Raw genomic sequence first — 27,961 nt, forward strand, 5'->3', positions numbered from 1 at the left:
CAAATAAGAGACAAAATTCAATTTATTATTCAACTAAACTGCAAATATATGAATTTTTTTAACATTTATGAAACACTTCTCTAAACAAGGCCATAGGGTCACTGACCCTGAGCTTCCCTCCTTGGCACAGTGATATACTTGTTTTTGTCTCTTTCTCTAAAATTGTATATAATAATCATTAGATTATTAATATATAAACAAAAATAAATTTAAGAAATATTACAATTTGAAAACAAATGCACTCGAATGTGATGACAGCTGCAACTGCTTAATGCTAACTTTTAACACTGAAAATGCCATAGACACGCTAACGTGTTAGCATCGGGATCGGGATCCGGATCACCACTAAAATTTAATCACTTGTTCCTCTTGTCATTTCCAACCACTCCACAAAATTTCATCAAAATCCGTTCAAAACTTTTTGAGTTATCCTGCTGACAGTCAGACAAACAAACAAACGCGACCGAAAACATAACTTCCTTGGCGGAGGTAATAATGAATTGATTGTCATAAAAGTTGTAGGCGTTGTCTTTCGGACAGGTGAATCCATGGAAGAAGACTTGTGCAAAGCTGGCGTGTCACAGGATGAGGATGGCCACTTCCCATCATCCTGTGCGAGAGAGCTGGCACTGCTCGCCCTGATGGAGAAGACGGGCTACAGTATGGTGCAGGAAAACGGGCAGAGGAAGTATGGTGGCCCTCCACCAGGTGTGTCACTTTAAAACACTGGAATCAAATAACGGACACAGTTCTGCGAGAAAAGATACCACCTTCCGATTTAACAGATTAACACGCACTTTCATTAAAGCAGCTCAGCTTGTCCATGAAATATGTGATCTCATGGGTTGAAAACCCAACCTTTTTGTCCGTCCTGAGACATGATTCAATCAAAGCTGTGACACACTGGTTTAAAAAAAAAGTTCAATAAAAGGTTGTGTGATTGTGTGTAGGCTGGGAAGGTCCAGCACCCCCGCGGGGCTGTGAGGTGTTTGTGGGTAAGATTCCCAGAGACATGTATGAAGATGAGCTGGTTCCTGTGTTTGAGAGACCTGGAAAGATCTATGAATTCAGGCTCATGATGGAGTTCAGTGGAGAGAACCGTGGCTATGCCTTCGTCATGTACACGAACAGGTGAGGGATTTCGTTCATCTTCACAGAATTTTTTTTGTCATTGAGAGGTGGGACTTTTTGAACCTTGTCGTTCTGCTGATTGATATCCCCCTCCCTCCAGAGAGTCGGCTCAAAAATGCATCCAGATGCTGAACAACTATGAGATCCGTCCTGGGAAGTTCATTGGCGTGTGTGTGAGTCTGGACAACTGTCGTTTGTTTGTTGGCTCCATCCCCAAAGACAGGCGTAAGGATGAGATCATGGATGAAATGAAGAAGGTACGAGCCCTCATGGTTAGCTCACCTATACGTACATCCAGTTAGATCACTTCCACAACACCATGTGTACAGTGAGGTGGTGTTAAACAGAAGAATCAGCAAATATCTAATCATACATATGTAGTGTGTTGTATCTGCAGTATTACTGTATTATACTGTTCTGCACTACACTGTATTATAGCCTCCTATACCCGTGCCACACTGTCCTGTACTGAACTATTACTGCTGCAATGTACCAGTAGAAGTTCTGATGAGTTTCTACTTGTACAAGCTCAGTGTAGACCATTTCTTTCTTTTTAATTAAAAAAAAAGTTCAATTGCACCACCCCTATTCCATCCATCAGTATTTTGTCTATCAATGTTATTGCTGTTGTTTATACTGTTGGGTGGGGAATCAAATTCTGTCTTTCCACTCTCATTTTATTAATCTTTGGATAAAACATGGTGCCTTGTGGCAACTGCTATTGTAAAATTGTCTCTGTAGTAATTATTAGACTTGCAGGTGTGATTGCACAGTTAACGCAGCCGCTATTGTCCTAAGTGTTACTAATGTCACTATCATGCCCTAATTGTTATTAAAGGAGTGGCCTAAAATAGGCCAGAAAAAATTAACTGATGCAATAGTTGCCGTATTATTACAACAATAATAATGTTGTAATGATTTCAATAGTGGTTGAGAAATTGTAATAATTATCACAATTCATTTAGACTACTACAATGCACTGTATGCTGGTCTCAGCCACGCCTCCCTCACTTGCTTGCAGTTAGTCCAACATGCTGCTTGTCTTTGAACAGGCACTCGCAAGCGAGAGCATGCTTCCCCATTTCCTTGCTTGCCTACACTGGCTTCGGGTTTGTTTTAGGGTGAATTTTAAGATTTTAGTGTTTGTTTTGAAGTCTCTTAATGGGTTAGCACCAACTTACTTATCCGACTGATTGAAGCAATGAAGTCCATCGAGGTCACTAAGGTCTGTGGATCAGCTGTTTTTAGTTGTCCGTCAAACATTACTAAAAATTAGGAGTGGTTGTGATTCCTCTGTTGTACCTCCTACATTTGAAATGAGCTCCATCTGTATGTTGCGTTGTCCCTGCCGTTGCCTGCTTTAAAAACACATTTTTGTTCCTTAGATTTTAATTCAGAATAATAATGTGTGTTCTTGTGCATTGCTGAATTTATTGTTGTTTTAGTACTTTACTGGTGTACAGCACTTTGATAAGCGCTGCTGTTTTTTAATGCTCTATAAATTAAGATGGATTGGATTGAATTGGACAATAGTACTTGAATTTCCAGTCCAGTTTTGCTCACTGTTGTAACAATTATGAAAGTTTGGAAGAGACAGGAACTTTTCTTATAGTGGTGAGATGGGGTTGATATCCTTTGTGAGGTATGACAGACTCTTAAAAGGTTTGATTAATTCAAACCAAAGGGGGGGGGGGCACTGCTCCTGAAGATTGGTATGGGATGGACAATGGTAGCCAAACATTGGTATAATCACAGAATTTAGTCTCAAGAAACAGTATAATTATGAACATGAAAGAACATCTCCATTGAATAAATTGTGACAGGGCTATTCCACAAAGCAGCGTTACTTCCCGTTTAATCCTGAATAGCAAACTGGGGCACATTTTGAAGCCTCACACGAACATCTTGATCCATCTTTGTCAGTCTTGAGCAAACTCAGTATATGTAATAGTTACAGCCCTCGGCAGCACCAGATTTAAAATCAGGATCAAGTTTTTGAACTGTTTAAAAATTTGATCACAATTCTTCAAATCCCTGATAGTATGTGGTAACGTCCGAGTATTTGTAGTCTTAACCCTCTGGGGCCGACGCCGACTAAGTTTTTTTTTTTTTTGCTGAAAAGTTAACTCCGTGGACTTTCGAGCCACTGTCCACCATCTTTGTACCCATCATAGAAGCTGTGTGATGATGTGAGCAATGTGAGTGTCCAATCGGAGTTGGTTCACTGTCACATGGTTTTCCAAAATCCAATCGTAGGGCAAATTCACCTCATGTGACACACCAAAGATTGTTTTTAGGATTGATGTGTTACTAGTTTGTTATAGTTTGCTGTGTGTTTTAAATAAATGTGTGTGGAAAATTATTTCCGCTTTACTTTTTCCTTTCCTTGTAGTCTTACACACCTTTCTGCAGCTTCTCTCCCCCTGCCATCCCCTCATTACCCCATCCCCGTAGAGACGGTGCCTGCTCCCAGACCACCAATAACCAGCAAAAATCTATTTAAGCATAAAAATTCAAAAAGAAAAAATAATATAGCACCTTCAACTGCACCACAGACTAAAACAGTTAAATGTCGTCTATTAAACATTAGGTCTCTCTCTTCTAAGTCCCTGTTAGTAAATGATATAATAATTGATCAACATATTGATTTATTCTGCCTTACAGAAACCTGGTTACAGCAGGATGAATATGTTTAAATGAGTCAACACCCCCGAGTCACACTAACTGCCAGAACGCTCGTAGCACGGGCCGAGGCGGCGGATGAGCAGCAATCTTCCATTCCAGCTTATTAATTAATCAAAAACCCAGACAGAGCTTTAATTCATTTGAAAGCTTGACTCTTAGTCTTGTCCATCCAAATTGGAAGTCCCAAAAACCAGTTTTATTTGTTGTTATCTATCGTCCTCCTGGTCGTTACTGTGAGTTTCTCTGTGAATTTTCAGAGCTTTTGTCTGACTTAGTGCTTAGCTCAGATAAGATAATTATAGTGGGCAATTTTAACATCCACACAGATGCTGAGAATGACAGCCTCAACACTGCATTTAATCTATTATTAGACTCAATTGGCTTTGCTCAAAATGTAAACGAGTCCACCCACCACTTTAATCATATCTTAGATCTTGTTCTGACTTATGGTATGGAAATAGAAGACTTAACAGTATTCCCTGAAAACTCCCTTCTGTCTGATCATTTCTTAATAACATTTACATTTACTCTGATGGACTACCCAGCAGTGGGGAATAAGTTTCATTACACTAGAAGTCTTTCAGAAAGCGCTGTAACTAGGTTTAAGGATATGATTCCTTCTTTATGTTCTCTAATGCCATATACCAACACAGTGCAGAGTAGCTACCTAAACTCTGTAAGTGAGATAGAGTATCTCGTCAGTAGTTTTACATCCTCATTGAAGACAACTTTGGATGCTGTAGCTCCTCTGAAAAAGAGAGCTTTAAATCAGAAGTGCCTGACTCCGTGGTATAACTCACAAACTCGCAGCTTAAAGCAGATAACCCGTAAGTTGGAGAGGAAATGGCGTCTCACTAATTTAGAAGATCTTCACTTAGCCTGGAAAAAGAGTCTGTTGCTCTATAAAAAAGCCGTCCGTAAAGCTAGGACATCTTACTACTCATCACTAATTGAAGAAAATAAGAACAACCCCAGGTTTCTTTTCAGCACTGTAGCCAGGCTGACAAAGAGTCAGAGCTCTATTGAGCCGAGTATTCCTTTAACTTTAACTAGTAATGACTTCATGACTTTCTTTGCTAATAAAATTTTAACTGTTAGAGAAAAAATTACTCATAACCATCCCAAAGACGTATCGTTATCTTTGGCTGCTTTCAGTGATGCCGGTATTTGGTTAGACTCTTTCTCTCAGATTGTTCTGAGTTATTTTCATTAGTTACTTCATCCAAACCATCAACATGTCTATTAGACCCCATTCCTACTAGGCTGCTCAAGGAAGCCCTACCATTATTTAATGCTTCGATCTTAAATATGATCAATCTATCTTTATTAGTTGGCTATGTACCACAGGCTTTTAAGGTGGCAGTAATTAAACCATTACTTAAAAAGCCATCACTTGACCCAGCTATCTTAGCTAATTATAGGCCAATGTCCAACCTTCCTTTTCTCTCAAAAATTCTTGAAAGGGTAGTTGTAAAACAGCTAACTGATCATCTGCAGAGGAATGGTCTATTTGAAGCGTTTCAGTCAGGTTTTAGAATTCATCATAGTACAGAAACAGCATTAGTGAAGGTTACAAATGATCTTCTTATGGCCTCAGACAGTGGACTCATCTCTGTGCTTGTTCTGTTAGACCTCAGTGCTGCTTTTGATACTGTTGACCATAAAATTTTATTACAGAGATTAGAGCATGCCATAGGTATTAAAGGCACTGCGCTGCGGTGGTTTGAATCATATTTATCTAATAGATTACAATTTGTTCATGTAAATGGGGAATCTTCTTCACAGACTAAGGTTAATTATGGAGTTCCACAAGGTTCTGTGCTAGGGCCAATTTTATTCACTTTATACATGCTTCCCTTAGGCAGTATTATTAGACGGCATTGCTTAAATTTTCATTGTTACGCAGATGATACCCAGCTTTATCTATCCATGAAGCCAGAGGACACACATCAATTAGCTAAACTGCAAGATTGTCTTACAGACATAAGGACTTGGATGACCTCTAATTTCCTGCTTTTAAACTCAGATAAAACTGAAGTTATTGTACTTGGCCCCACAAATCTTAGAAACATGGTGTCTAACCAGATCCTTACTCTGGATGGCATTACCCTGACCTCTAGTAATACTGTGAGAAATCTTGGAGTCATTTTTGATCAGGATATGTCATTCAAAGCGCATATTAAACAAATATGTAAGACTGCTTTTTTGCATTTACGCAATATCTCTAAAATTAGAAAGGTCTTGTCTCAGAGTGATGCTGAAAAACTAATTCATGCATTTATTTCCTCTAGGCTGGACTATTGTAATTCATTATTATCAGGTTGTCCTAAAAGTTCCCTGAAAAGCCTTCAGTTAATTCAAAATGCTGCAGCTAGAGTACTGACAGGGATTAGAAGGAGAGAGCATATCTCACCTATATTGGCCTCTCTTCATTGGCTTCCTGTTAATTCTAGAATAGAATTTAAAATTCTTCTTCTTACTTATAAGGTTTTGAATAATCAGGTCCCATCTTATCTTAGGGACCTCATAGTACCATATCACCCCAATAGAGCGCTTCGCTCTCAGACTGCAGGCTTACTTGTAGTTCCTAGGGTTTGTAAGAGTAGAATGGGAGGCAGAGCCTTCAGCTTTCACGCTCCTCTCCTGTGGAACCAGCTCCCAATTCGGATCAGGGAGACAGACACCCTCTCTACTTTTAAGATTAGGCTTAAAACTTTCCTTTTTGCTAAAGCTTATAGTTAGGGCTGGATCGGGTGACCCTGAACCATCCCTTAGTTATGCTGCTATAGACTTAGACTGCTGGGGGGTTCCCATGATACACTGAGTGCTTCTTTCTCTTTTTGCTCTGTATGCACCACTCTGCATTTAATCATTAGTGATTGATCTCTGCTCCCCTCCACAGCATGTCTTTTTCCTGGTTCTCTCCCTCAGCCCCAACCAGTCCCAGCAGAAGACTGCCCCTCCCTGAGCCTGGTTCTGCTGGAGGTTTCTTCCTGTTAAAAGGGAGTTTTTCCTTCCCACTGTCGCCAAGTGTTTGCTCACAGGGGGTCGTTTTGACCATTGGGGTTTTTACGTAATTATTGTATGGCCTTGCCTTACAATATAAAGAGCCTTGGGGCAACTGTTTGTTGTGATTTGGCGCTATATAAATAAAATTGATTGATTGATTTCTTATTTCTGATTTTAAACCTTTATTACACTTATAAAACACAACAAAAGCATATATATTATGAAAGCACAGGTTGTCCTAAAAAAAAAAAGAGATATAAAACTTGATTGTGGGATGCAGGGAGAGCTGTTAACAGCAATAAAACATTTATGCCAGGTGAGTGAACTGTCCAAAAAATGCCCTCGGATCCCAGAGAGTTAATGGCTTCATTCATGTTGGAACATCTTTAAATGGGTTATTCATAGTGGCTACAGCTTGAAAGTTCTTTGATCGTCCTTCATCAGGGGATTAAGCAGTTTCATCCCATTTTTGCACTTGCGATCATAGTCGGACAACCTCCTGTGGAATAGCCCTACAAGCTGTACTTTGAGTATCCTACAGTGTTTGAAAACAGGCCTACTTGTTAATTACATGCTAACCGTTGATTTATTTATTCAGGGAGAATCTTTAAGAGTTCTCTATTGTAGCAAATCTCTTGTTTTGAGGCATTATCAATGCTTTTCCACTAAGAATCTCAGCTGGTTGACCATCACAGTTCAAACTTTGTGTCCATCTCCCAGGTGACGGACGGTGTCGTTGACGTAATCGTCTACCCGAGCTCCTCAGACAAAAGCAGAAACCGAGGCTTTGCCTTTATCGAGTACGAATCCCACAAAGCTGCAGCCATGGCCAGAAGGAAACTCATGCCAGGTATTTCATTTCAGTCTCTGTCTCTTAGGGGATTCATGTGTCTTCATAAGCCCACATAAACAGTCCTGTGTATTTACTCATCACAGGGAATGTGAAGGCTGACCATCCCTCACAATGCAAGTGCTAGTCCTCATCTGAAACTCCTGAAGTAACCACTCATTTGACACAAAGTCACTCCAGTGGTATCCAAGGATGCTCCAAAGGGATCTTGTACCAAAGACATTTTCGTGGTGTCCCTCACGATTTGTATGTTCGTGTGTCTTTATCCCTGTGAGATAGGTTTGCCTTTTATCCCTTTGTTTTCAAGGCCTCAGCTTATAATGTCATAAAGGCTTGAACACCTGCCTTCTTCTGTCTGCCAGATATTGACCATTACGCAGTACCTTCTGTTCAGGTGAACTTGGACAGTCAGTACTGGTGCTTGTCCAGCAGATGGAGCCAGACGTCAGAAAACGACAGGAGCCAAGTCTGACGTGTTCATTGTGATTTACAGAGATTCAGCATTTGGCTACAGAAAATGGACTTTTCACCTTCATGAACCAAACACATCTGCACTTCTCGATGATCTGGTGAAGCTTCACTGATTCCAACTAATAAATGATCCAGTTCCAGACTGGGTCACTTTAAGAGATGCATTTTTTGCTTCCAGCATTTCTGTTTTCCATCACTGTACCCTTTTCTTTTTTTTTTTCTCTGCAGCAGCAAAAATAATCCAAAGATGTCATTGTGATGTTCTGGCATGTGTTAAAACAAAGGCAGTATTTGTGTAGATGATTTTCTTTCTTTCTTTTTGAGTGGGTTCAGATGAAGAATTTATCCAGCACTCACCATCTCCCAACAGGAACATTCCAGATGTGGGGCCATGCCATTCAGGTGGACTGGGCAGAGCCTGAGAAGGATGTGGGGGAGGACATCATGCAGCGCGTCAGAGTCCTTTATGTAAGTGTACGTTTGTTTTTGATGTTGACAAGCATTTGTGATAGTGACCACAGTTCGAGAACGGTGGAGAAAAAAAAGATCCAAAAAAATGAGTGAACTCTAAAACTGATCCATCAAGTGTCAGTCTGTCATATTTGGCATGAACAGCATGAGTAAGTGAGGACACACAGTCTCCAGGGTGCTGTGAGATGCTTCAGGAAAAGTGTCCACAGTAATTGATGCCTCTGAGAGTCTGGAGGTCTCAGGCATCTCCTCCTCCTGCGCTACTCTTCTTTTGATCGAAACAAGTTTCATGAATATTTTACAGCCCTCTTCTAAAAATGATTACTTCTAGCTGTGACGACTGCAATCGCAGCACATGTGGAAGTGCAAGCTGTTTTTTTTTTTGTTTGGTTTTTTAGAGAGAGAGAGATTCAATAATTAGATAATTTAATTGATAATTATTTATTTTTTAGTGATCACATTCTGTTTAAATCATTTTTTTGTGTCAGTCCAGGTGCTGAGTGAAGACCTACTGTTTTGTCCACAAATGGATTAGAATTAGACTAAAAAATATTAAATCTCTCTCCGCATACCCTGATTGTCACCTTGAAGTAGCAACTGTCTGCTTTAAATGACAGTCAAGACTTTGTCTGCTGAGGTGTTACCTGTCTGCATGCGTTATTCCCTCATTATTTCATTGACAAGAAAAAGCAAGTCTGGGAGAACTCTTGAGGCCCGTTGGTGCCCGTGCTTATATCTGGATTCCATCTGACTCCCCATTTACAACTGGCTGGACTGACACAGTGAATATTAAGTGCCTTGTCCAAGGAGACACAGGTAGCACTAGCAGGATTCAAACACAGGTCCACATATGGGCAAGGTAGCACCTTATCCACTCATCCACCTGCTCATTAACAGAATATTGCTGCATCCTGTCTTTTCCATTTAGTTGAGTCTACTTTAGGAAATATAAAGCCCCTGACACAGTATGACAAGTCTTCCAACAATCAGCTGGTGTCAAAAACTAAGCATGCAAGAAGTGAGGGAAGCCACCAAGACACTCATGACAACTCTGAATTGCTTATAGAGTTCAGTGGGTGTGATAGGAGAGACTTTTTCCTGTTGTTTCACCAGTCACAGTGTCTTGGTGAAGTCAAAAAGAGGCTTACTAGAAGAAGAAAAAAAAGTCAAGGCTAAAAGCAACATGGGAGGCTTCAGGTTAGATTCCATCTACCATCATTGGCACAATATATATATATATATATATATATATTTGTTTGTTTGTTCATTGGACAATGACAATGGAATCAAACATTGTGATGTGATGCACAAAGAGTTTATAGCTAATGCTTATTCACAACTTCTGTCCCTGGTTTGACCTTTCTACAATTTACAAAATTAACAGCTTCATTCACTGTTTCATTCACTCATTCGTCCACCCTCACACATCTAAAGCTATCTTACATTTTCACACATACGAACATACATCTATAATATACAGAATCTAAAAACTATATATCTATAGGTTAACAGACTCAGTTCTTCCCTCACCCACTCTTTCATATCTAGTGGAGCTGCAAGATGAATCGATTCTTCAAATATTCATTTAATATTAAATTAATCAACAACTATTTTGATAGCTTGTAGTGCAGGCAGCTCAGTTGGTAGCCCAGTGCATAGACCTGAGTTTGATTCCCGCTCAGACATGTTCTTGGACCACAAGTTTCATCTGTATCCTCTGAGTCCACACAGCTGTAAATGGGTACCGGCCTTGGCTGGAGAAGTAACTTGGTTAGGTACCAGTTTATTTATTCAAGATTTAGTTCCGCCATTTTAATAATTGACTAGTCATTTGGAGTAACGTATTTTCTGGAGTATATGGTAAGTTGCATAACCTCCTAAACGAGCGAAAAAACTAAAATACAGTAATTAAAAAGTACAAAAACAGAAATTCATCATCTTGAATATGAATACTTTCTGGCCTATTTTACTAGTTTCTTTACTTCTCTCTGGCAGTAAACTGAATATCTTTGGGTTGTGGATAAAACAAGATAATTTTGAAGGCTTCATCTTGGGCTGACATTTTTCCACCATTTTCTGACTGTCGATCAATAATAATAAATGTATCAATTCTGAAACTATTTAGTAGCAGCTGCACTATTGACCTTTACTTTTTTACACGCTTTGCATTTCTAAGACGGACTGTTTGTAAAAATTTTCTTTGAGTTTATCATTGAAATGACCTCACGCAGTCTTCAGAGAAATGTTGAGACGAATCTCTCTTCCTGTCTTCCTCAATCAGGTGCGCAACCTGATGCTGAGCACCACAGAAGAAACACTTCACCAGGAGTTCTCACGCTTCAAGCCCGGGTGTGTGGAACGGGTCAAGAAGCTCACAGACTATGCCTTCATTCATTATCGCTGCCGCGAGGATGCAGTCACTGCGCTGCACCTGATGGATGGCTCCATAGTTGATGGCGCCACCGTGGAGGTTACGCTGGCCAAACCAGTGGCCAGCAAAGATGCAAGTACAGCCGGGAAGAAGTTCACCAGCAGGGGGTATTTGGGAAGGACTTACTCGCCTCGTGGAGGCGCAGGAGATATGACGGGACGAGGAGCAGGGTACGGAGAAGCAACATTTGTTCTAAACAAGAGTAACGGAGGGATGACCGGAGGAGACAACGTGGACAGTTGCTCCCCAATAAGATCTCTGCTGCCCTGCAGTCCCACCTACACTGGGGGAGGAGGAGGAGGTGAGGAGGTTGAATCTTCACAGCTCTTTGTTCAAACACACAAATCTAGATGTTCTGTTTCACTGTTTTGTAGAGGTTAAAAACAATCTGATTTAAACCTGATTCAGAGTACATTTAGAAAAAAAAAAAATTGGTTTGCGACAAGTCAACACTATTGGAGAATCAAAACCAAAGGAGCAGTTTTTGATGTTTGGAAAGTAATTTAAAGTTTTTGGTGTTCTGTGGAAAAGTTCTGGGCAGTGCACTTTTACTCTTTTGCAACCATTTATAGTCAAGTTTATTTATATAGCACATTTACAACAAGCAAAGCTGCTTCACAGGTACAGAATTAAAAAATATAAAAAATACAATACCACAGACTGGGCGAAAGGTGCCAAGGAACCAAGAACACAATCAGTGGATTTTGAGGAATTAGGATCATCAAACACAACAACTTCGGTTTTGTCTTCATTTATAGGTGGGGGGGGGGGGGGGTGTCAGTGTTGAACTTGTGGAAACATTCACTGATGTCAGCTGTGTCATTCAGCCTTTGAGGTCAAGAGACACCTGGGAAGAGCTTATAGAGTCACAACAGCGGTATTCGTTGATGCTGATACCTTTGCAGGAGGAGAAAGGTCCAAGTCTGTAGGGTCTTGGTTCCTTCCCTTCTAACCAGTGACCTAAGGTGCAGACTGGCTGTATTTGGTACTAGGCCTCTTCAGAGGATCTTTGGGTACCGCTGGAATGACTATGTCAAATGAGCAGGACTTGGTGTTGCACATGTGCACACAACAGTCTGCATTGTTACAACGGCAGATAGATGGTTGCTTTGTAAAGGTGAGGATGGACCCATTGTCTGCCTGGGTGGTTGCCACCCAGAACCCTTGGTGGTTCAATAGTGTGCATGTGGTGACGTGCAGAACCAACTCATCGTCTCTGACCTGATAACAATAGTAACTGTTCCCTCGACCCTCTTTTCTTTTTCCAAAGTAATGATCCCACCTGGAATACGACCATTTATTCAGAGTCTGAAGTGAAGTGATTAAGCGGGTCCAGCCTCAGCGGCGCCCGACATATTGACTGAACCGGTTCTGCTGCTGCAGTAAAATCCATCATACCTGTTCTAGCTTTCTAATGATGTCCAGCGTGCTCATTTGTTTAGTTATGACCTCATGACCTTTTGGGACTGAACTCCTCTTGGTGACAAAAAATAAATAAAAATGCTATGTCTTTTTTTTTGTTTTGTTGTTGTTTTCCTACTTTGAGCAGATTTTTGCCTCTTGTTGTCCAGATAGACACACAGCAGTGTTAATAATCTACTGACTCAGCCTAAATCCAGTTTCTGTCACCTGCAGGCAAGTGTGGAAATGAGAAACGGTGAAAGTGTGAGTTTCACCACAAACAGACTGCGAATATTTATCAGATCAGAAGCAGAGAGACCTTGACAGACATGAGCCTGATTCCCATTCTGTTGGATGAAAGCCAGCAAAGGTGGTGTGTTGCCCCTTCCCCCCCACCCACCCCAAAAAATTCTTTATTCCAAAAACTAAAAGGTAGGAAGGGCTCAATCTTATAACAAATGCACAGTGCTGCACAAGTGTCATTGCTAGTTTTTAAAACACAACTAAGTTGTCCTTTTCTCACCCAGCACCCACGATAAGTAGCACGTCCCCTATTGGCGTGTTGGTTATAGTACAATCCGGTTGTGTCATAGACCTCAAAAACACCTGCTTTAAAGTTGAGCATGCAGTTTTTCTGCTGTTTATGCAGTGCAATATTCAGATGCGCCTGATGTAGGCGGGCTCAGGACACGTGTCCACTCTTTGTACACACTGGGATTTACATTAGTGCATCAAGATGCACACTAGAGCATGTTGGCGCCTGAAGGTCAGGATCAGGTGGTTGGAGATGGAGAAGGTGTTGGCGACGATCTGCTTCACCTCCGGCAGCTTTGGTGGCTGCTCCCATAAATTACTCCACAGCAATCTGCTCACTTGAGGATGCCAGCTAATTAGCAATGTGCTAGGTTCCTGTACACTTGACTCTTAAAGGCAATAACAGATGACGGGTTCAGTTCATGCAACCCCCCTCTCACTTTCACAGCTATGCATCCCAGAAGGTCATGGTCTATAACTGGCAAAGCGTGAATGTGATCTAGTTTGCAGTTTGATGTCCTAACATTTGAGTCAATGCAATGGGTGAAGACACACCCCAGATGCACATGTGCTGTGCACTTCAGACTGTGTGCTCTAGATTGTAAAGATAGGGCCCACAGTCTCATGTGATTCTTAAAAAAAAAATAAAATAAAAAAAAAAAGGGAAAAGTGAAATTTGAGAATTATTTTACTATTATTATTTACAGAGCAGAATGAGATGATTTGGACATTGGCCATGCATTGGCCTCTGGTCATTCTTGCAGGATTTACAACAAAAAAGCTTTTTTTTTCCACAGACCTTTTAATATGAAAATTTCTAAAAACCCTCCAGGTTTAAGCAAACTGATCTATAAATTGTGAAAATTTAATGAAAACTCGCGCTGAGCAAAAGTAATTTTCTGGGCAGAGATGTGGAGACAGATTAAGTGTTGCAGACTAATGGAGACAATTACATTTTGTGACTGAACACACTGTTTGGAGCTAATGAACACATATCCGATGAACCTGATTGACATGAGGGGGTGGGGTGGGGGGGGGAGTGTATTTAATGAAAGTGTTTATTGCAAAATGAGATGCGATTTAATAATTGTGGCAATTAGTGTCTGTTTAATGCATTATGTTTATGGGCAAAGCCTATTACAGACGGAGCTGAGATATTTCTTTATAAATGCATTTGCTGGGATGTACTTGATGTCTGTTCCAGTTGGGGGGAAACTCACCAGAGTTGCTAAATGGTTTGGTATTCAATCAACCTATAGGTGGCAGTAAATTCCCACAACCAGATTAACATATTCAAAGTGGAATGCTGTGCAAGTCCCTTCGGCTTTTCCCTTGTTTCACTCCGAGTCACATATCTGAGGTGGATCTGCGTGTTGATTTGGCAGTTTTATGCATTTTTTTAAGTTTTATTCTGGATGCCCTTCGTGATGTAACTCCACAATGGAGAGTGGGCTGGGGGGGGCTTGACCATATTGCCACAAATTGCTCAGTAATTGTTGATGGTAGGCTGACATCACAGTAGGACTGTGATGTCAGCCTACCATTTTATTATTATTGAGTTTGCAAGGCATAGTTTGGACTGTCTATGATTGGATGTTGGGTAGAAACGGTGAAAATGGTGACAACGATCAGTTTCAGTTTGTACAGGGGTCAAAAGTTAAAGTTGCTCCAATTTTGGTAAAAAATTACACAAATTATTGGTTGAATTAATAGGGTTTTAAAAAGAAATAGTTTTCACCATCTGCTTAGTTATCTTGTTACAAGGTAACATATGTCACATGTCATAGAATCCAATGGGTGTTGACCTTATTTGACCTTTACTTTGGAAACCAAACATTCAACATGGTCAAAACTGTTCTATTTATTAATCCTTTTATTTCAACCGATAATTTGCATCATTTTTACTGAAATTGGAGCTACTTTAACTTTTAACCCCTGAACAAACTGAAACTGACCTTTGTCACAATATATACCGTTTTTACTCCATAACATTCACTCACAGATAGTCCAAACTATACCTTTTTGGAATCTTTATGATCAGACAAGTAATGTGGCGTAGTTTTCAATTTGATTGGAGCATTTTTAAATGTTAGCCGCTGTGTAATTCTTCAATTGACCCCTTCCTGGCTATAGCTACCACCCTAGGATGGCTATCATTTTTTTTTTTTTGGGTAGGCCATGCTACACTGAGGCTGGATTGCAAGTGTCATTTATTCCCTTTATGTGGTACCATCAAAATTGATGACTGGCTCATGGACTAACAGATGAGTGATGCCTGCCTAGGTGTTTGTTGCTCTGATTGGAGAGACTGACTCAGTTAATGGCTTATATTATGCACAGTCTCCTACAAGTCCATAACTGCGAGTGGCTTGGTGGTATCCCTCAGTAGTGTCCTTCAGTTCTTGAGAACGGTTCCTCCAGAGTAGTAGTCTCCAACCCTGCTCCTGGTGGGCTTCCTAACTCTCCTTCTGGTTCCTAGTAGATCTTGTTGTAATCCTGTCTATGTCTGGGTTTCCTTGCAGTAGCAACAGATCAGGATCGGTTTCCGCTCATTCCCGGCACTCCGATCTCCCCCACCAGCCTCCATTGTGTGAAGCCCAGCCAGCTGTACTCTGCTGTCAGTATGCTGGACCTTTACTGCCTGAAAAACTCCTGGTCACTGCCTGAGTACCACCTGCTGTCCACACCCGGGCAGGATGGAAAACTGCTGCTTGTATACAAGGTGTTTACAACACTGCTAGACAAATATCACAAATGAAGGAAGTAACACTGATGCAAAGTCACAGCGTCAGATTTGCTTCACCCCCATCACTGAATCCACTATCAGCATCAGGAACATAATTAACTGATTTTTGGTGTGACATTTTACCAACAGAAATGCCAGAGTGGCTGCTCTTTTAGCGGCGTGTAAAATGAAATGACGTGTTTGTCCAGGTGGTGATCCCGTCCACAGGTAACAGCTATATGCCAGACCAGCTGTGTGTGATTTTGGAGGATGCCAAAGAGCTGGCTGCACTGACCGCCATGAGGAGTCTCGGTATTGATCAGCACAAACGCACCAGACAGACCATACAACATTATTGCAGTATTTATTGTTGAGACTGATCAGCTTATGTCCTTTTAAACAAATCACGTGCAGAAGTGGCAACTCTTGGAGTTACTCGAATGGCTAACTGAGGGTGTCTTCAAAAGCAAACCCGTTTTTAAAATCGCTAACTTTTGAGCATAGACATGTTTATAGCCTGGTACCGCAGCAATTTTGGGTCTGTATAGTTGGTTTAACCCATCAGTTTAAGATATTTTCAGCCAAGTTATGAGTCATTAGGGGCGAGTGTAGCCTTTGTCACTTCCTCCCCCCCGGGCTCAAACTCTCAGTCCCCAGGATGGGAGGCAGGCACTCTAACCATGAGGCTAAAGCGTCTTTTGGCTTTGGGGCGTGAGGTTTACTAACTTCTTCTGTGCAGCACTACCTGCTGGTTTCCATTCCATTGGGTCGCTTTGAGTGACAGGACGTGCACGCCACTGCGCCAAATTCATAGCACTACTAGCAGAGGCTGCTGTTGTAACCTCAAACCCAGAGAGAGGGACTACATGCACCTTATAGGCGAGCTGTCACTAAGTGAGAAAGTGACTAGAAGGAAGTTGTAGCTGGAGATCGAAGTGCTCCAATAGAATAACGGAAGTCAACAGCATTTGGATGAGGAGATGCAGAGCAGGGCTGTGGATCCAGTCGGTATGAGGCGGCCACCCGTGACATCTGAGTTTACTGAGCTACAGGTGACAATATGACTAGGTTAAACCTTATATGATTCCCAGGGTTCACTGTTTATGTAAACTTGTCCATCCTTATTGAGACATTGGATGTGATGATGGTTTAGGTCACATGCTTCATGTGTGAACACGTTGTTTGTATTTGGCTCATGTTTTATTGAGTGTTTGATTGATGTGGAGACACTTTGTTCTTCTTCTTAAGTCAACTATAAACTTTTTCTTGTCAAAGCTTTCAGGTTTGAAGGCAAGTTTTTGCCCTTGTAGTCCTGTTATTTTGTTCTCTTTCCCCCGTCACAACATTGATCCTTGTGTTTTCACAGACTTTTTCAAAAAAGCAGCCGAATCCACTTTGTTGCCCGTTAATCATCTGCTGTGAGCTCATGTTTCTAACAAATAGAAGATGAAAGTGATGTTTAGCAGTAGCTGGCATCAAAGTCCTGGATGCTGGACATTTCCAGCAACATCGAGACGACAGGTTGTCTTCCAGCTCTCTTTGGCAAGCATATCTCTTTTCTGTAGTTTGTGATGGAGCTGCTGGAACACCGAAATAAGAAAAATTCCGCATCATTCTGTGCATCGAATCAAGTCATTTTACTCATTGCATAGTATAAATATAGTGCAGGAAATGAAACCTTACACATATCCATGTTGAAATCCTATATTTGTATTCTTAGGGAGTGTGAGACGCACTTGGACTTCATCTAAAATTCCATCGGTGCTGAACTTATTTATATTGATATGACGTGGAAGGAAATATTGACTTCTTCAGTGGTTGAAGGTTTCACTGAATGGGGTATTACAGCCATTCATAATGCAAAAACCATGACTCAATAAACTGGAAATAAAGACCGATTTTGAGTCGAAATAGACTAGTGAACTTATCAGCTCACGCAGTAATATAATTTTACTCAACGAGAAATCTTAAAAGTATTTGGTTCAGTGTAGAAATGAAAGACATCAGAGGGCTGATACATATCACCAGGGGCGCCACCAGAGATTTATTTTTTTTTATTATTTTTTTTTTTTATCAAAACTGTGACTCTGTAGTCACAGCTCAGTTTGTGTAATTATCAGTTTGCTGTCACGGTAAATGATTTCTTGCATGTTGATGACCAGAACAGACAGCAGCGTTTGACGTGGCAGTCAGTGAGGCAGAATGGCTGGTGTGGCTGCCAGGTCGTGTTGTGGATGGTTGGCTTTTACAGCTTCAGTGTGAACTGTAGCATACCAGCTGTCACAGTGTGAAGAGCTCCCATCTGCATCTCTTCCTTAGGCAGTCTGAATGCTGCCTGAGACCAAATATCTCTTATGGGCCTTTCACACTGAACACGTCAAATGCGTCAAAAATTGGTCTAAAAAGCATTATTTTCAATGAGATGCGTTGCTTTTTAGATGCGTCAGAAGCGTCACGTCAAAAGCTGAGCTAAACCGACGCTTCTGATGGGAGCGCGCATTGCCGCTTGTCAGCAGGCTGACATGGTCAAAGTTCAATCCAATCCAATTTTTGATGCTCTGAGCTGTGACATACCTTCGCGTTGTCCAATAGGAACGACGCGTCGAGCCAAAACACGGAAGACTAGTGGCAGAAACCACTGATCTCTACAAAAGGGATCGGTGTAGAAACCACTGATCTCTACAAAACGGAATGGTGCAGAAACTACTGATCTCTACAAAACGGATTGGTGCAGAAACCACTGATCTCTACAAAACGGATTGGTGCAGAAACCACTGATCTCTACAAAACGGATTGGTGCAGAAACCACTGATCTGTGCAAAACAGATCGATGCAGAAACCACTGATCTGTGCAAAACTCACGTGTCACAGGACTGCTCATTTATAGAGCAGTTTTCTGAAGAAAATCCTTCGAAATGTTTTTTGTTGTTTACCTCAGAATTTCTGATTACTGTTAAAAAAAAAGTTTAGAACACTTGTAATTAAAATAGCTAAATAAATCAATAAATGGTTCTTTAGAAACCTTTCATCTGTAAATTAAAACCACCTGTTATTTCATATTAGATAATTTCTTGTTTAACATAAGGTACTTCGGACATTTATTTTTAGACAAAACAACATGGAAATTTGTACATTTTTTTAAGTCTGGTAGATTATTTATATCTCATTTCAACCAGAAAAACAGACACTAAATACACTCAACAAAATATAAACGCAACATTTTTGGTTTTGCTCCCATTTTGTATGAGATGAACTCAAAGATCTAAAACTTTTTCCACATACACAATATCACCATTTCCCTTAAATATTGTTCACAAACCAGTCTAAATCTGTGATAGTGAGCACTTCTCCTTTGCTGAGATAATCCATCCCACCTCACAGGTGTGCCATATCAAGATGCTGATTAGACACCATGATTAGTGCACAGGTGTGCCTTAGACTGCCCACAGTAAAAGGCCACTCTGAAAGGTGCAGTTTTATCACACAGCACAATGCCACAGATGTCGCAAGATTTGAGGGAGTGTGCAATTGGCATGGTGACAGCAGGAATGTCAACCAGAGCTGTTGCTCATGTATTGAATGTTCATTTCTCTACCATAAGCCGTCTCCAAAGGCGTTTCAGAGAATTTGGCAGTACATCCAACCAGTCTCACAACCGCAGACCACGTGTAACCACACCAGCCCAGGACCTCCACATCCAGCATGTTCACCTCCAAGATCGTCTGAGACCAGCCACTCGGACAGCTGCTGAAACAATCGGTTTGCATAACCAAAGAATTTCTGCACAAACTGTCAGAAACCGTCTCAGGGAAGCTCATCTGCATGCTCGTCGTCCTCATCGGGGTCTCGACCTGACTCCAGTTCGTCGTCGTAACCGACTTGAGTGGGCAGATGCTCACATTTGCTGGCGTTTGGCACGTTGGAGAGGTGTTCTCTTCACGGATGAATCCCGGTTCACACTGTTCAGGGCAGATGGCAGACAGCGTGTGTGGCATCGTGTGGGTGAGCGGTTTTCTGATGTCAGTGTTGTGGATCGAGTGGCCCATGGTGGCGGTGGGGTTATGGTATGGGCAGGCGTCTGTTATGGACGAAGAACACAGGTGCATTTTATTGATGGCATTTTGAATGCACAGAGATACCGTGACGAGATCCTGAGGCCCATTGTTGTGCCATACATCCAAGAACATCACCTCATGTTGCAGCAGGATAATGCATGGCCCCATGTTGCAAGGATCTGTACACAATTCTTGGAAGCTGAAAATGTCCCAGTTCTTGCATGGCCGGCATACTCACCGGACATGTCACCCATTGAGCATGTTTGGGATGCTCTGGACCGGCGTATACGACAGCGTGTACCAGTTCCTGCCAATATCCAGCAACTTCGCACAGCCATTGAAGAGGAGTGGACCAACATTCCACAGGCCACAATTGACAACCTGATCAACTCTATGCGAAGGAGATGTGTTGCACTGCATGAGGCAAATGGTGGTCACACCAGATACTGACTGGTATCCCCCCCAATAAAACAAAACTGCACCTTTCAGAGTGGCCTTTTATTGTGGGCAGTCTAAGGCACACCTGTGCACTAATCATGGTGTCTAATCAGCATCTTGATATGGCACACCTGTGAGGTGGGATGGATTATCTCAGCAAAGGAGAAGCGCTCACTATCACAGATTTAGACTGGTTTGTGAACAATATTTGAGGGAAATGGTGATATTGTGTATGTGGAAAAAGTTTTAGATCTTTGAGTTCATCTCATACAAAATGGGAGCAAAACCAAAAGTGTTGCGTTTATATTTTTGAGTGTAAATACAAATGTTTATTATAAATGCAACAGGAAATAATTTAACAGTGTCTGCAGTGTGATTGTAAAGTAGGATTTCTGTGACATAAACCTCATGATGAATTTTTTTTTAATGGTCATTTCAATTTTTTTTCAAAATATGTAATTGCCTTTAATGTTATCAGGACAGAGTCATTTCTAAAATATGAATTTGAGCACAATAAGTGGAGCGCTTCTACCTGTGCAAATGTCTTTGGACTTTGATTCGTGGACATTTTTAATGATCCTTTCATTTATTGTTAAAATAAAAAATGAAACCGCTTTTTAAAAAATAATAAAATAGTTGCTGTTCAGAGAGCCTTTTATTTAGAAGCAGGTGATGTTCTGCTGGATTCTCGGGACCAGATGAAGGTCTCTTCTGCAGCTTTGAACTCTGGTGGTGTTGTTGAAGACACTTTTGTCTTATTTTGAAGAGCGTTTTCTTTCGGTTGGACTTCATGATGTTCAGCTCATCAACAGAAGTTTGGTTGTCTGCACAGCAAATGTTCCTGATTGGGACAAATAAAAATATTTCTTTAAATATAAAGAAACACTAAACAGTTTATATATAAAAAAAGGAAAAAAAAAAGGGAAACGATGGAAAAAAACGTCCGAAAAAATAAGTTATTTAAAGTTGAGCTTTTGTGGTGTCTGAAAAAAGCTGTAGCTTTATTTGGTAAAAATAAAAAAAGACTGAACCATTTACAAATTAAAGCATTCACTCAGATCAACCGTGCTAAAAGGCTAAGCTAATGTTAGCCGATCATTAAACCTTCACAGCAGTTCAGTAAACGTCACGTTTTACTTTTATTTTATTCTCACCTCGATAAAGCTGCAGAACTAACCTCCGTTGGGCAAACTGGGACTTCGCATATATCCAAAAAGTGGGAGATTTCGGACTGAGTAGGTTTGCTCCATCACCCTGGCTGCCTGCCTTGCTCTGCCCAGTGATGATGCCTGAAGGCCGGCTTCTCCGTGCGGGTCGGCCCGCTGTCACGGTTCGATCGATACCAAGTCGTTAGTCCTGTCTCGGTCGGCATCACTCTGAAAAGTAGCTGAAAAAAGCTTCTCCCAGCAGGGTGATGGAGAATCGTTCTACTGCTGTTTTTAAAGCTTTTTTGTGGTTCGGGCGACACAAATTCAAGATGGCGATCGCTGAACTTTTTTCAGGTTGTGGAAACAGCCAGAGTGTGACGTGGCGATATCCGCCCCCTTGCTGCTTCCGAAGCGACGCGTCGACGGATTGGGACACGTTGACGGATTGGCCTGAAGTATTCAGTGTGAAAGGCCCTTTAGTCTTGTTCTGGAGGAACGGGAAAAATAACTAGAGGCTAGATAACACCTCCATCAAGGCTGAACTGTCCTCGGTTTGTCCGCTGTAAGGACTTATGGTTTCAACAGTGTAAATAACATAGAAGTCAAAGGGATGCATTAGAAAAAAATGTGAATTAAAAATGGTCCTGCGTCCATGTCCAGCTCGGAGAACTAATAAGCTTTTACTTAACCGAAGGCCTATCCAAATTTCCTTTAAATCCATTCATGCATTTTTTGACATATCCTTCTAACAGACAGACAAACTATACCTGGATTTGCCTCCTTTTATTTGGAGCCACTACAAAATGATCCACACAAGGTCAACCAAATAACGCAAGAACACCAGGCTGAAACCTTGTTCTTTCAAGACTTCTATATGGATCAGTGTGCTGGCGAACCATAGAAAGTGACCTGACAAAACTGATCTTCCACACCAAAAGCCTGCAAAATACTATACGCTATATAAATGACACTGCAATAATAAAAGTACACCACAATAAGCAACAAAAAATCCCCAGATTAAGGGGCTGAAAAAAAAAAAAAAAAAAAAAATCAAATGGACTTACATTTTTATTATAGCCTTTCCAATGCTGTGGGTCAGCAATCTGTGTTCATCTCCATCAAATAACACTCAATATGTTATCCATTGAACTTTTATATTTCCACCTTGCTTATTTTTGGATTTTACAAGTCCTTTTAGCATTAGTAGAGGACCTAGCGGAGACATGTATGCACATCATGTAGGAGAGGATAACTCAACTGTTCTAGACTAATATGACCCCAATGAACAACTTGTGATATGTGCCGAAATCTCTATCCGGAACAAACGGCCCGAAAATGACCACGCCCTTTTTCATCCCAAGCGTTACTTCAAATATTTATTTTCTAATGTGCAGCAGCTACAGATTTTCCAAGATATTCAGTATGTTCAGAATGACCAGTACATGTTTGGGAGGGTCATAGAAAAATGTAAAATTTCTATTTTCATATTTTAAGAGAAAATGGCTAAAATAAGTTGGTCAACTTATTTTTGACCAACATTGAAAAAATACAAACATTTGCCAAATATAATGACATTTTATTTTCAGGCATACTGTTATCAATGAAATACTGATTTATGAATAGAGATATTACGGGGACTGCTTTCTTCTACCTGTGAAATAAAGATTTGTTCCATCCAGTCTGTGGCTGATGCTGAGACCCTGATTCATACAATGTTCTATTTTCTGGTTTACCGCAGTCCAGCATTAGGGCTCTCCATTTGGTTCAAAATGCTGCTGCCAGACGTTTGACACAAAGCAGAAAGTTTGACCACATTACACCCATTTTGGCATCTCTTCACTGGCTTCCTGTCCCTGTGAGATCAGATTTTAGGGTTCTGCTACTAACTTATAAAATTGGCACCTCCCTACTTAGATGACCTAATTAAACCCTACGTACCGGCTCGGGCTCTGTGTTCTCAGGGTGCAGTACTACTTTGAGTCACAGAGCTTTCCCTTATTGAGCCCCTGTTCTGTGGAATGATCTCCCAACAGTCAGATTCTGTAGAGACTTTCAAGTCCAGACTTAAGACGCACTTATTTTCCCTTTTGTATGGTTAGCATACTGGCATAGTATGTTACTATGCTTTTTACTCTTTTAAATTTATTTTATTATTAAACGGAGCGAGCCGTGGCCTCAACTTTATCTAAAGTCTGGGTCTTTTAGTGAAGCTTAGGGCTAGTTTTCGGTAATCACCTTAGTATTTGTTCTGTTTTTCTTGTTGTTTAATGCTGACAAATTATACTGTATTTGTTGTCTTTCTGATGCCTTATTCTGTTATTTTTTCCTCTCTGTTTGAGGTGCGGCTCCATCCAGAGATGGGTGTGGTGTCTGTTTCTGCAACCCTCCCGTCCTGTGCACCGGCAGCATTTCCTGTAAATTGTGTTTGTAGCATGGCCAAAGCAGAGGGTCACCCCTTTGAGCCTGGTCTGCTTGAGGTTTCTTCCTCAAATCATCAGAGGGAGTTTTTCCTTACCACTGTCACCAGTGTGCTTGCTCTGGGGGTCGGTAAGATTAGACCTTACTTGTGTGAAGCATATTCAGGCAACTTTGTTGTGATTTTCTCTCAAAAATTCTTGAAAGGGTAGTTGTAAAACAGCTAACTGATCATCTGCAGAGGAATGGTCTATTTGAAGAGTTTCAGTCAGGTTTTAGAATTCATCATAGTACAGAAACAGCATTAGTGAAGGTTACAAATGATCTTCTTATGGCCTCGGACAGTGGACTCATCTCTGTGCTTGTTCTGTTAGACCTCAGTGCTGCTTTTGATACTGTTGACCATAAAATTTTATTACAGAGATTAGAGCATGCCATAGGTATTAAAGGCACTGCGCTGCGGTGGTTTGAATCATATTTGTCTAATAGATTACAATTTGTTCATGTAAATGGGGAATCTTCTTCACAGACTAAAGTTAATTATGGAGTTCCACAAGGTTCTGTGCTAGGACCAATTTTATTCACTTTATATATGCTTCCCTTAGGCAGTATTATTAGACGGTATTGCTTAAATTTTCATTGTTACGCAGATGATACCCAGCTTTATCTATCCATGAAGCCAGAGGACACACACCAATTAGCTAAACTGCAGGATTGTCTTACAGACATAAAGACATGGATGACCTCTAATTTCCTGCTTTTAAACTCAGATAAAACTGAAGTTATTGTTCTTGGCCCCACAAATCTTAGAAACATGGTGTCTAACCAGATCCTTACTCTGGATGGCATTACCCTGACCTCTAGTAATACTGTGAGAAATCTTGGAGTCATTTTTGATCAGGATATGTCATTCAAAGCGCATATTAAACAAATATGTAGGACTGCTTTTTTGCATTTACGCAATATCTCTAAAATCAGAAAGGTCTTGTCTCAGAGTGATGCTGAAAAACTAATTCATGCATTTATTTCCTCTAGGCTGGACTATTGTAATTCATTATTATCAGGTTGTCCTAAAAGTTCCCTAAAAAGCCTTCAGTTAATTCAAAATGCTGCAGCTAGAGTGCTGACGGGGACTAGAAGGAGAGAGCATATCTCACCCATATTGGCCTCTCTTCATTGGCTTCCTGTTAATTCTAGAATAGAATTTAAAATTCTTCTTCTTACTTATAAGGTTTTGAATAATCAGGTCCCATCTTATCTTAGGGACCTCGTAGTACCATATCACCCCAATAGAGCGCTTCGCTCTCAGACTGCAGGCTTACTTGTAGTTCCTAGGGTTTGTAAGAGTAGAATGGGAGGCAGAGCCTTCAGCTTTCAGGCTCCTCTCCTGTGGAACCAGCTCCCAATTCAGATCAGGGAGACAGACACCCTCTCTACTTTTAAGATTAGGCTTAAAACTTTCCTTTTTGCTAAAGCTTATAGTTAGGGCTGGATCAGGTGACCCTGAACCATCCCTTAGTTATGCTGCTATAGACGTAGACTGCTGGGGGGTTCCCATGATGCACTGTTTCTTTCTCTTTTTGCTCTGTATGCACCACTCTGCATTTAATCATTAGTGATCGATCTCTGCTCCCCTCCACAGCATGTCTTTTTCCTGGTTCTCTCCCTCAGCCCCAACCAGTCCCAGCAGAAGACTGCCCCTCCCTGAGCCTGGTTCTGCTGGAGGTTTCTTCCTGTTAAAAGGGAGTTTTTCCTTCCCACTGTAGCCAAGTGCTTGCTCACAGGGGGTCGTTTTGACCGTTGGGGTTTTACATCATTATTGTATGGCCTTGCTTTACAATATAAAGCGCCTTGGGGCAACTGTTTGTTGTGATTTGGCGCTATATAAAAAAAAAATTGATTGATTGATTGATTGATTGATTGATTTGGTGCGCTATATAAATTAAATAAATTTAATTGAATTACATGCACCACATGCTGAGGGTTTCCTCATGTGTCCATGTGATGTTTTCTGTTGTTCAGACAGTATGAAATAACATTCAATATGCTGTCCATCACATTTATTTGTCCATCTTCCATATTGTTGGAATTTATACATCGTTATGCTAAGTAACAGCACACACTGTGGTGTGCACGTGATGTGCTGGGCTCCTGTCCATTATTAAACCGGCCCCCAGAGAATCGAAGTTTTAAAAACCAAGTTCCACATACCAAAGAAAGGTGTGATGTATATTCTGGTGTGATGTACTGTGGTTGCTAACCTACATACCAGTGGATGTAACGGCTAAGAAGTCCATGATATTACTCTTTCAACTTATTGTATAAAACTTGCTTTAGTGGCTTTAGAGTATTCTGGATAAAAGCCCCACAAACAGATGGAGCCAAAAATACCATTTGTGGAGGTTAATGTTGCTCAACACCGGAGTTTGATTACAGTTTCAGTGTGTACGCAACTCCCGCTGGGTGGAGAACTATTAGAACCCCTTTTGAAAAGCTGTAAGTCGCATGAATGTGTTCTAACACAGCCCCAGTCAGCGTGATGTTGCAGAATCTCTAAATTGCTTGTTGTGCTTGAAGTTTCCAAGTGCCCTCTTGTTGGATTCTGTGTCAAAATGACTTCTTTGAATATTCTGAGAACAGATGGTCTCTTGGGGATACGGTGATAGTGCCGCATTAATTCAACACGCAGGCAGAAGAATGTGGCACTCAGAAAGTTGGTTTCAGCTCAGAACAGAGAGGAAATTAAAGCATTGTAGAGATAAAACAAACAAACAAAAAACATAAGTCAAATATGACATTTTTTTTAAATGAATTCTAATAAACTTGCTTCCCCTCATCCTTGCAGATTCAAGGACACCTCGATAAAATGCAGTGAAAATGTGCCATGTGGTGAACTCTAATTAAAACTCCCAGACGGTGTTTACTATTTTCAGTGCTGGAAGCTGAAACGTCTGGCAGGGACACAGTTCAGCCGTGCGCTTATTAACATTTTTTAACACCTCTGCAGCACTTCCTGATGTGGAGAACTGTGTGTCTACTCCTGGTAGTGTGTTGATATTAGAGTTGCAGCAAGTGTTGTTTGACAAAAATGTGTGTACCCCCCAAAATTTGGTAATATTTATGTTTATCAGTCTGTTAGCAGGAACTCAAGTTTGAAATGTCCACATATGTTTCGTATTTCATTAACGACTTTTTCCATTGAAAATACAGAGCGCACCAAATCCTCCCCCTCATCAGTCGTTTCACTCCCTCGTTTAGGAAGGATTCGTTTATTTGAAAATTTCCTAATGACATCCCTGTAATCCCTTTAGTGTCGCCTCTGTTTTACACGACTACGTTTGGTGCATCACTGGAAGTAGATGTCAAAATGGCCAGTAAATTTGGAGCAACGGATTTTTAGCTATGAGGTGTAACTGAGAAAGAATTATTGCTCCTCATTAAAATGCTTTTGGAAAAATTGTCTTTTTCCCTTCCTCATGCTCCTTGTATTTAATTGTTTATTTTTTATTTTTTGTAAGACTCTTCCATCCTGAGTGGACCTTCTGTTGAATCTCTGAGCAGCGTTTCGCCTCCTCTTGGCGTCCCCACCACCATGACCAACCCTGGAGTGCTGACCTGCGGCGGAAGAACATTTGCTTCTTGTCTCCCACCTTCACCTCAGCCCTTCACCCTGTCACTGTCCACGCTCACCTCCCCTCCTTACATCAGCCCCCCGTCACCGTTCTACTGATGGTGAGCTTCAGGTCAGATATCCATCTGTTTCCCACACAAGTCAGGTTTTAACGGTGTATGCACAGCTCCCACCTCTGTGGTATCAAGATTTCCAGCTTCTGTAACGGTGCAGCAGATCTCTTAAGAAAAACAGAATTCTGCAGATCCTTAAAAAGCAGGGAGAAATATCCACCTGATCCCATCAGATCTCAGCAGTGAAGCAAATCCTGATGAGTATTTGGCCGGGAACACCAGGAGCTACCATCACATGAATTAGAGAAGTCTTGTTTCCACATTCACATATTTCTAGCCTCCAAAAAGACAAACTGATGGACATACAGAGTTCCTTCCATTCTTATCTGTTTAGTGTCATGATTTGCTGTTTTGATAGTGGACATGCCAGCAATTGTTTCAGATTAGATACAAATTATTATTGGGTTTTTTTGTTGTTTTTTTTGCCCATTACTGGTTGTGTTCAGACCGTGA

The 27,961-nt window shown here is 41.0% G+C and overlaps 1 protein-coding gene across 1 annotated transcript; it reads left to right on the plus strand.

The window, feature by feature from the left end:
- Positions 1-538: 538 nt before the first annotated feature.
- rbm46 (RNA binding motif protein 46) lies at positions 539-27,647 on the plus strand. The gene is made up of 9 exons (XM_034165141.1): positions 539-708; positions 951-1,131; positions 1,232-1,388; positions 7,546-7,675; positions 8,517-8,614; positions 10,899-11,349; positions 15,506-15,705; positions 15,918-16,020; positions 27,283-27,647. Exons 1-9 carry the CDS (start codon positions 549-551, stop codon positions 27,492-27,494), a joined length of 1,692 nt encoding a protein of 563 aa, XP_034021032.1. The 5' UTR covers positions 539-548; the 3' UTR covers positions 27,495-27,647.
- Positions 27,648-27,961: the final 314 nt, after the last annotated feature.

Source organism: Thalassophryne amazonica, chromosome 23 (assembly GCF_902500255.1).
Source record: "Thalassophryne amazonica chromosome 23, fThaAma1.1, whole genome shotgun sequence".
In the NCBI taxonomy this organism is placed as follows: Eukaryota; Metazoa; Chordata; class Actinopteri; order Batrachoidiformes; family Batrachoididae; genus Thalassophryne; species Thalassophryne amazonica.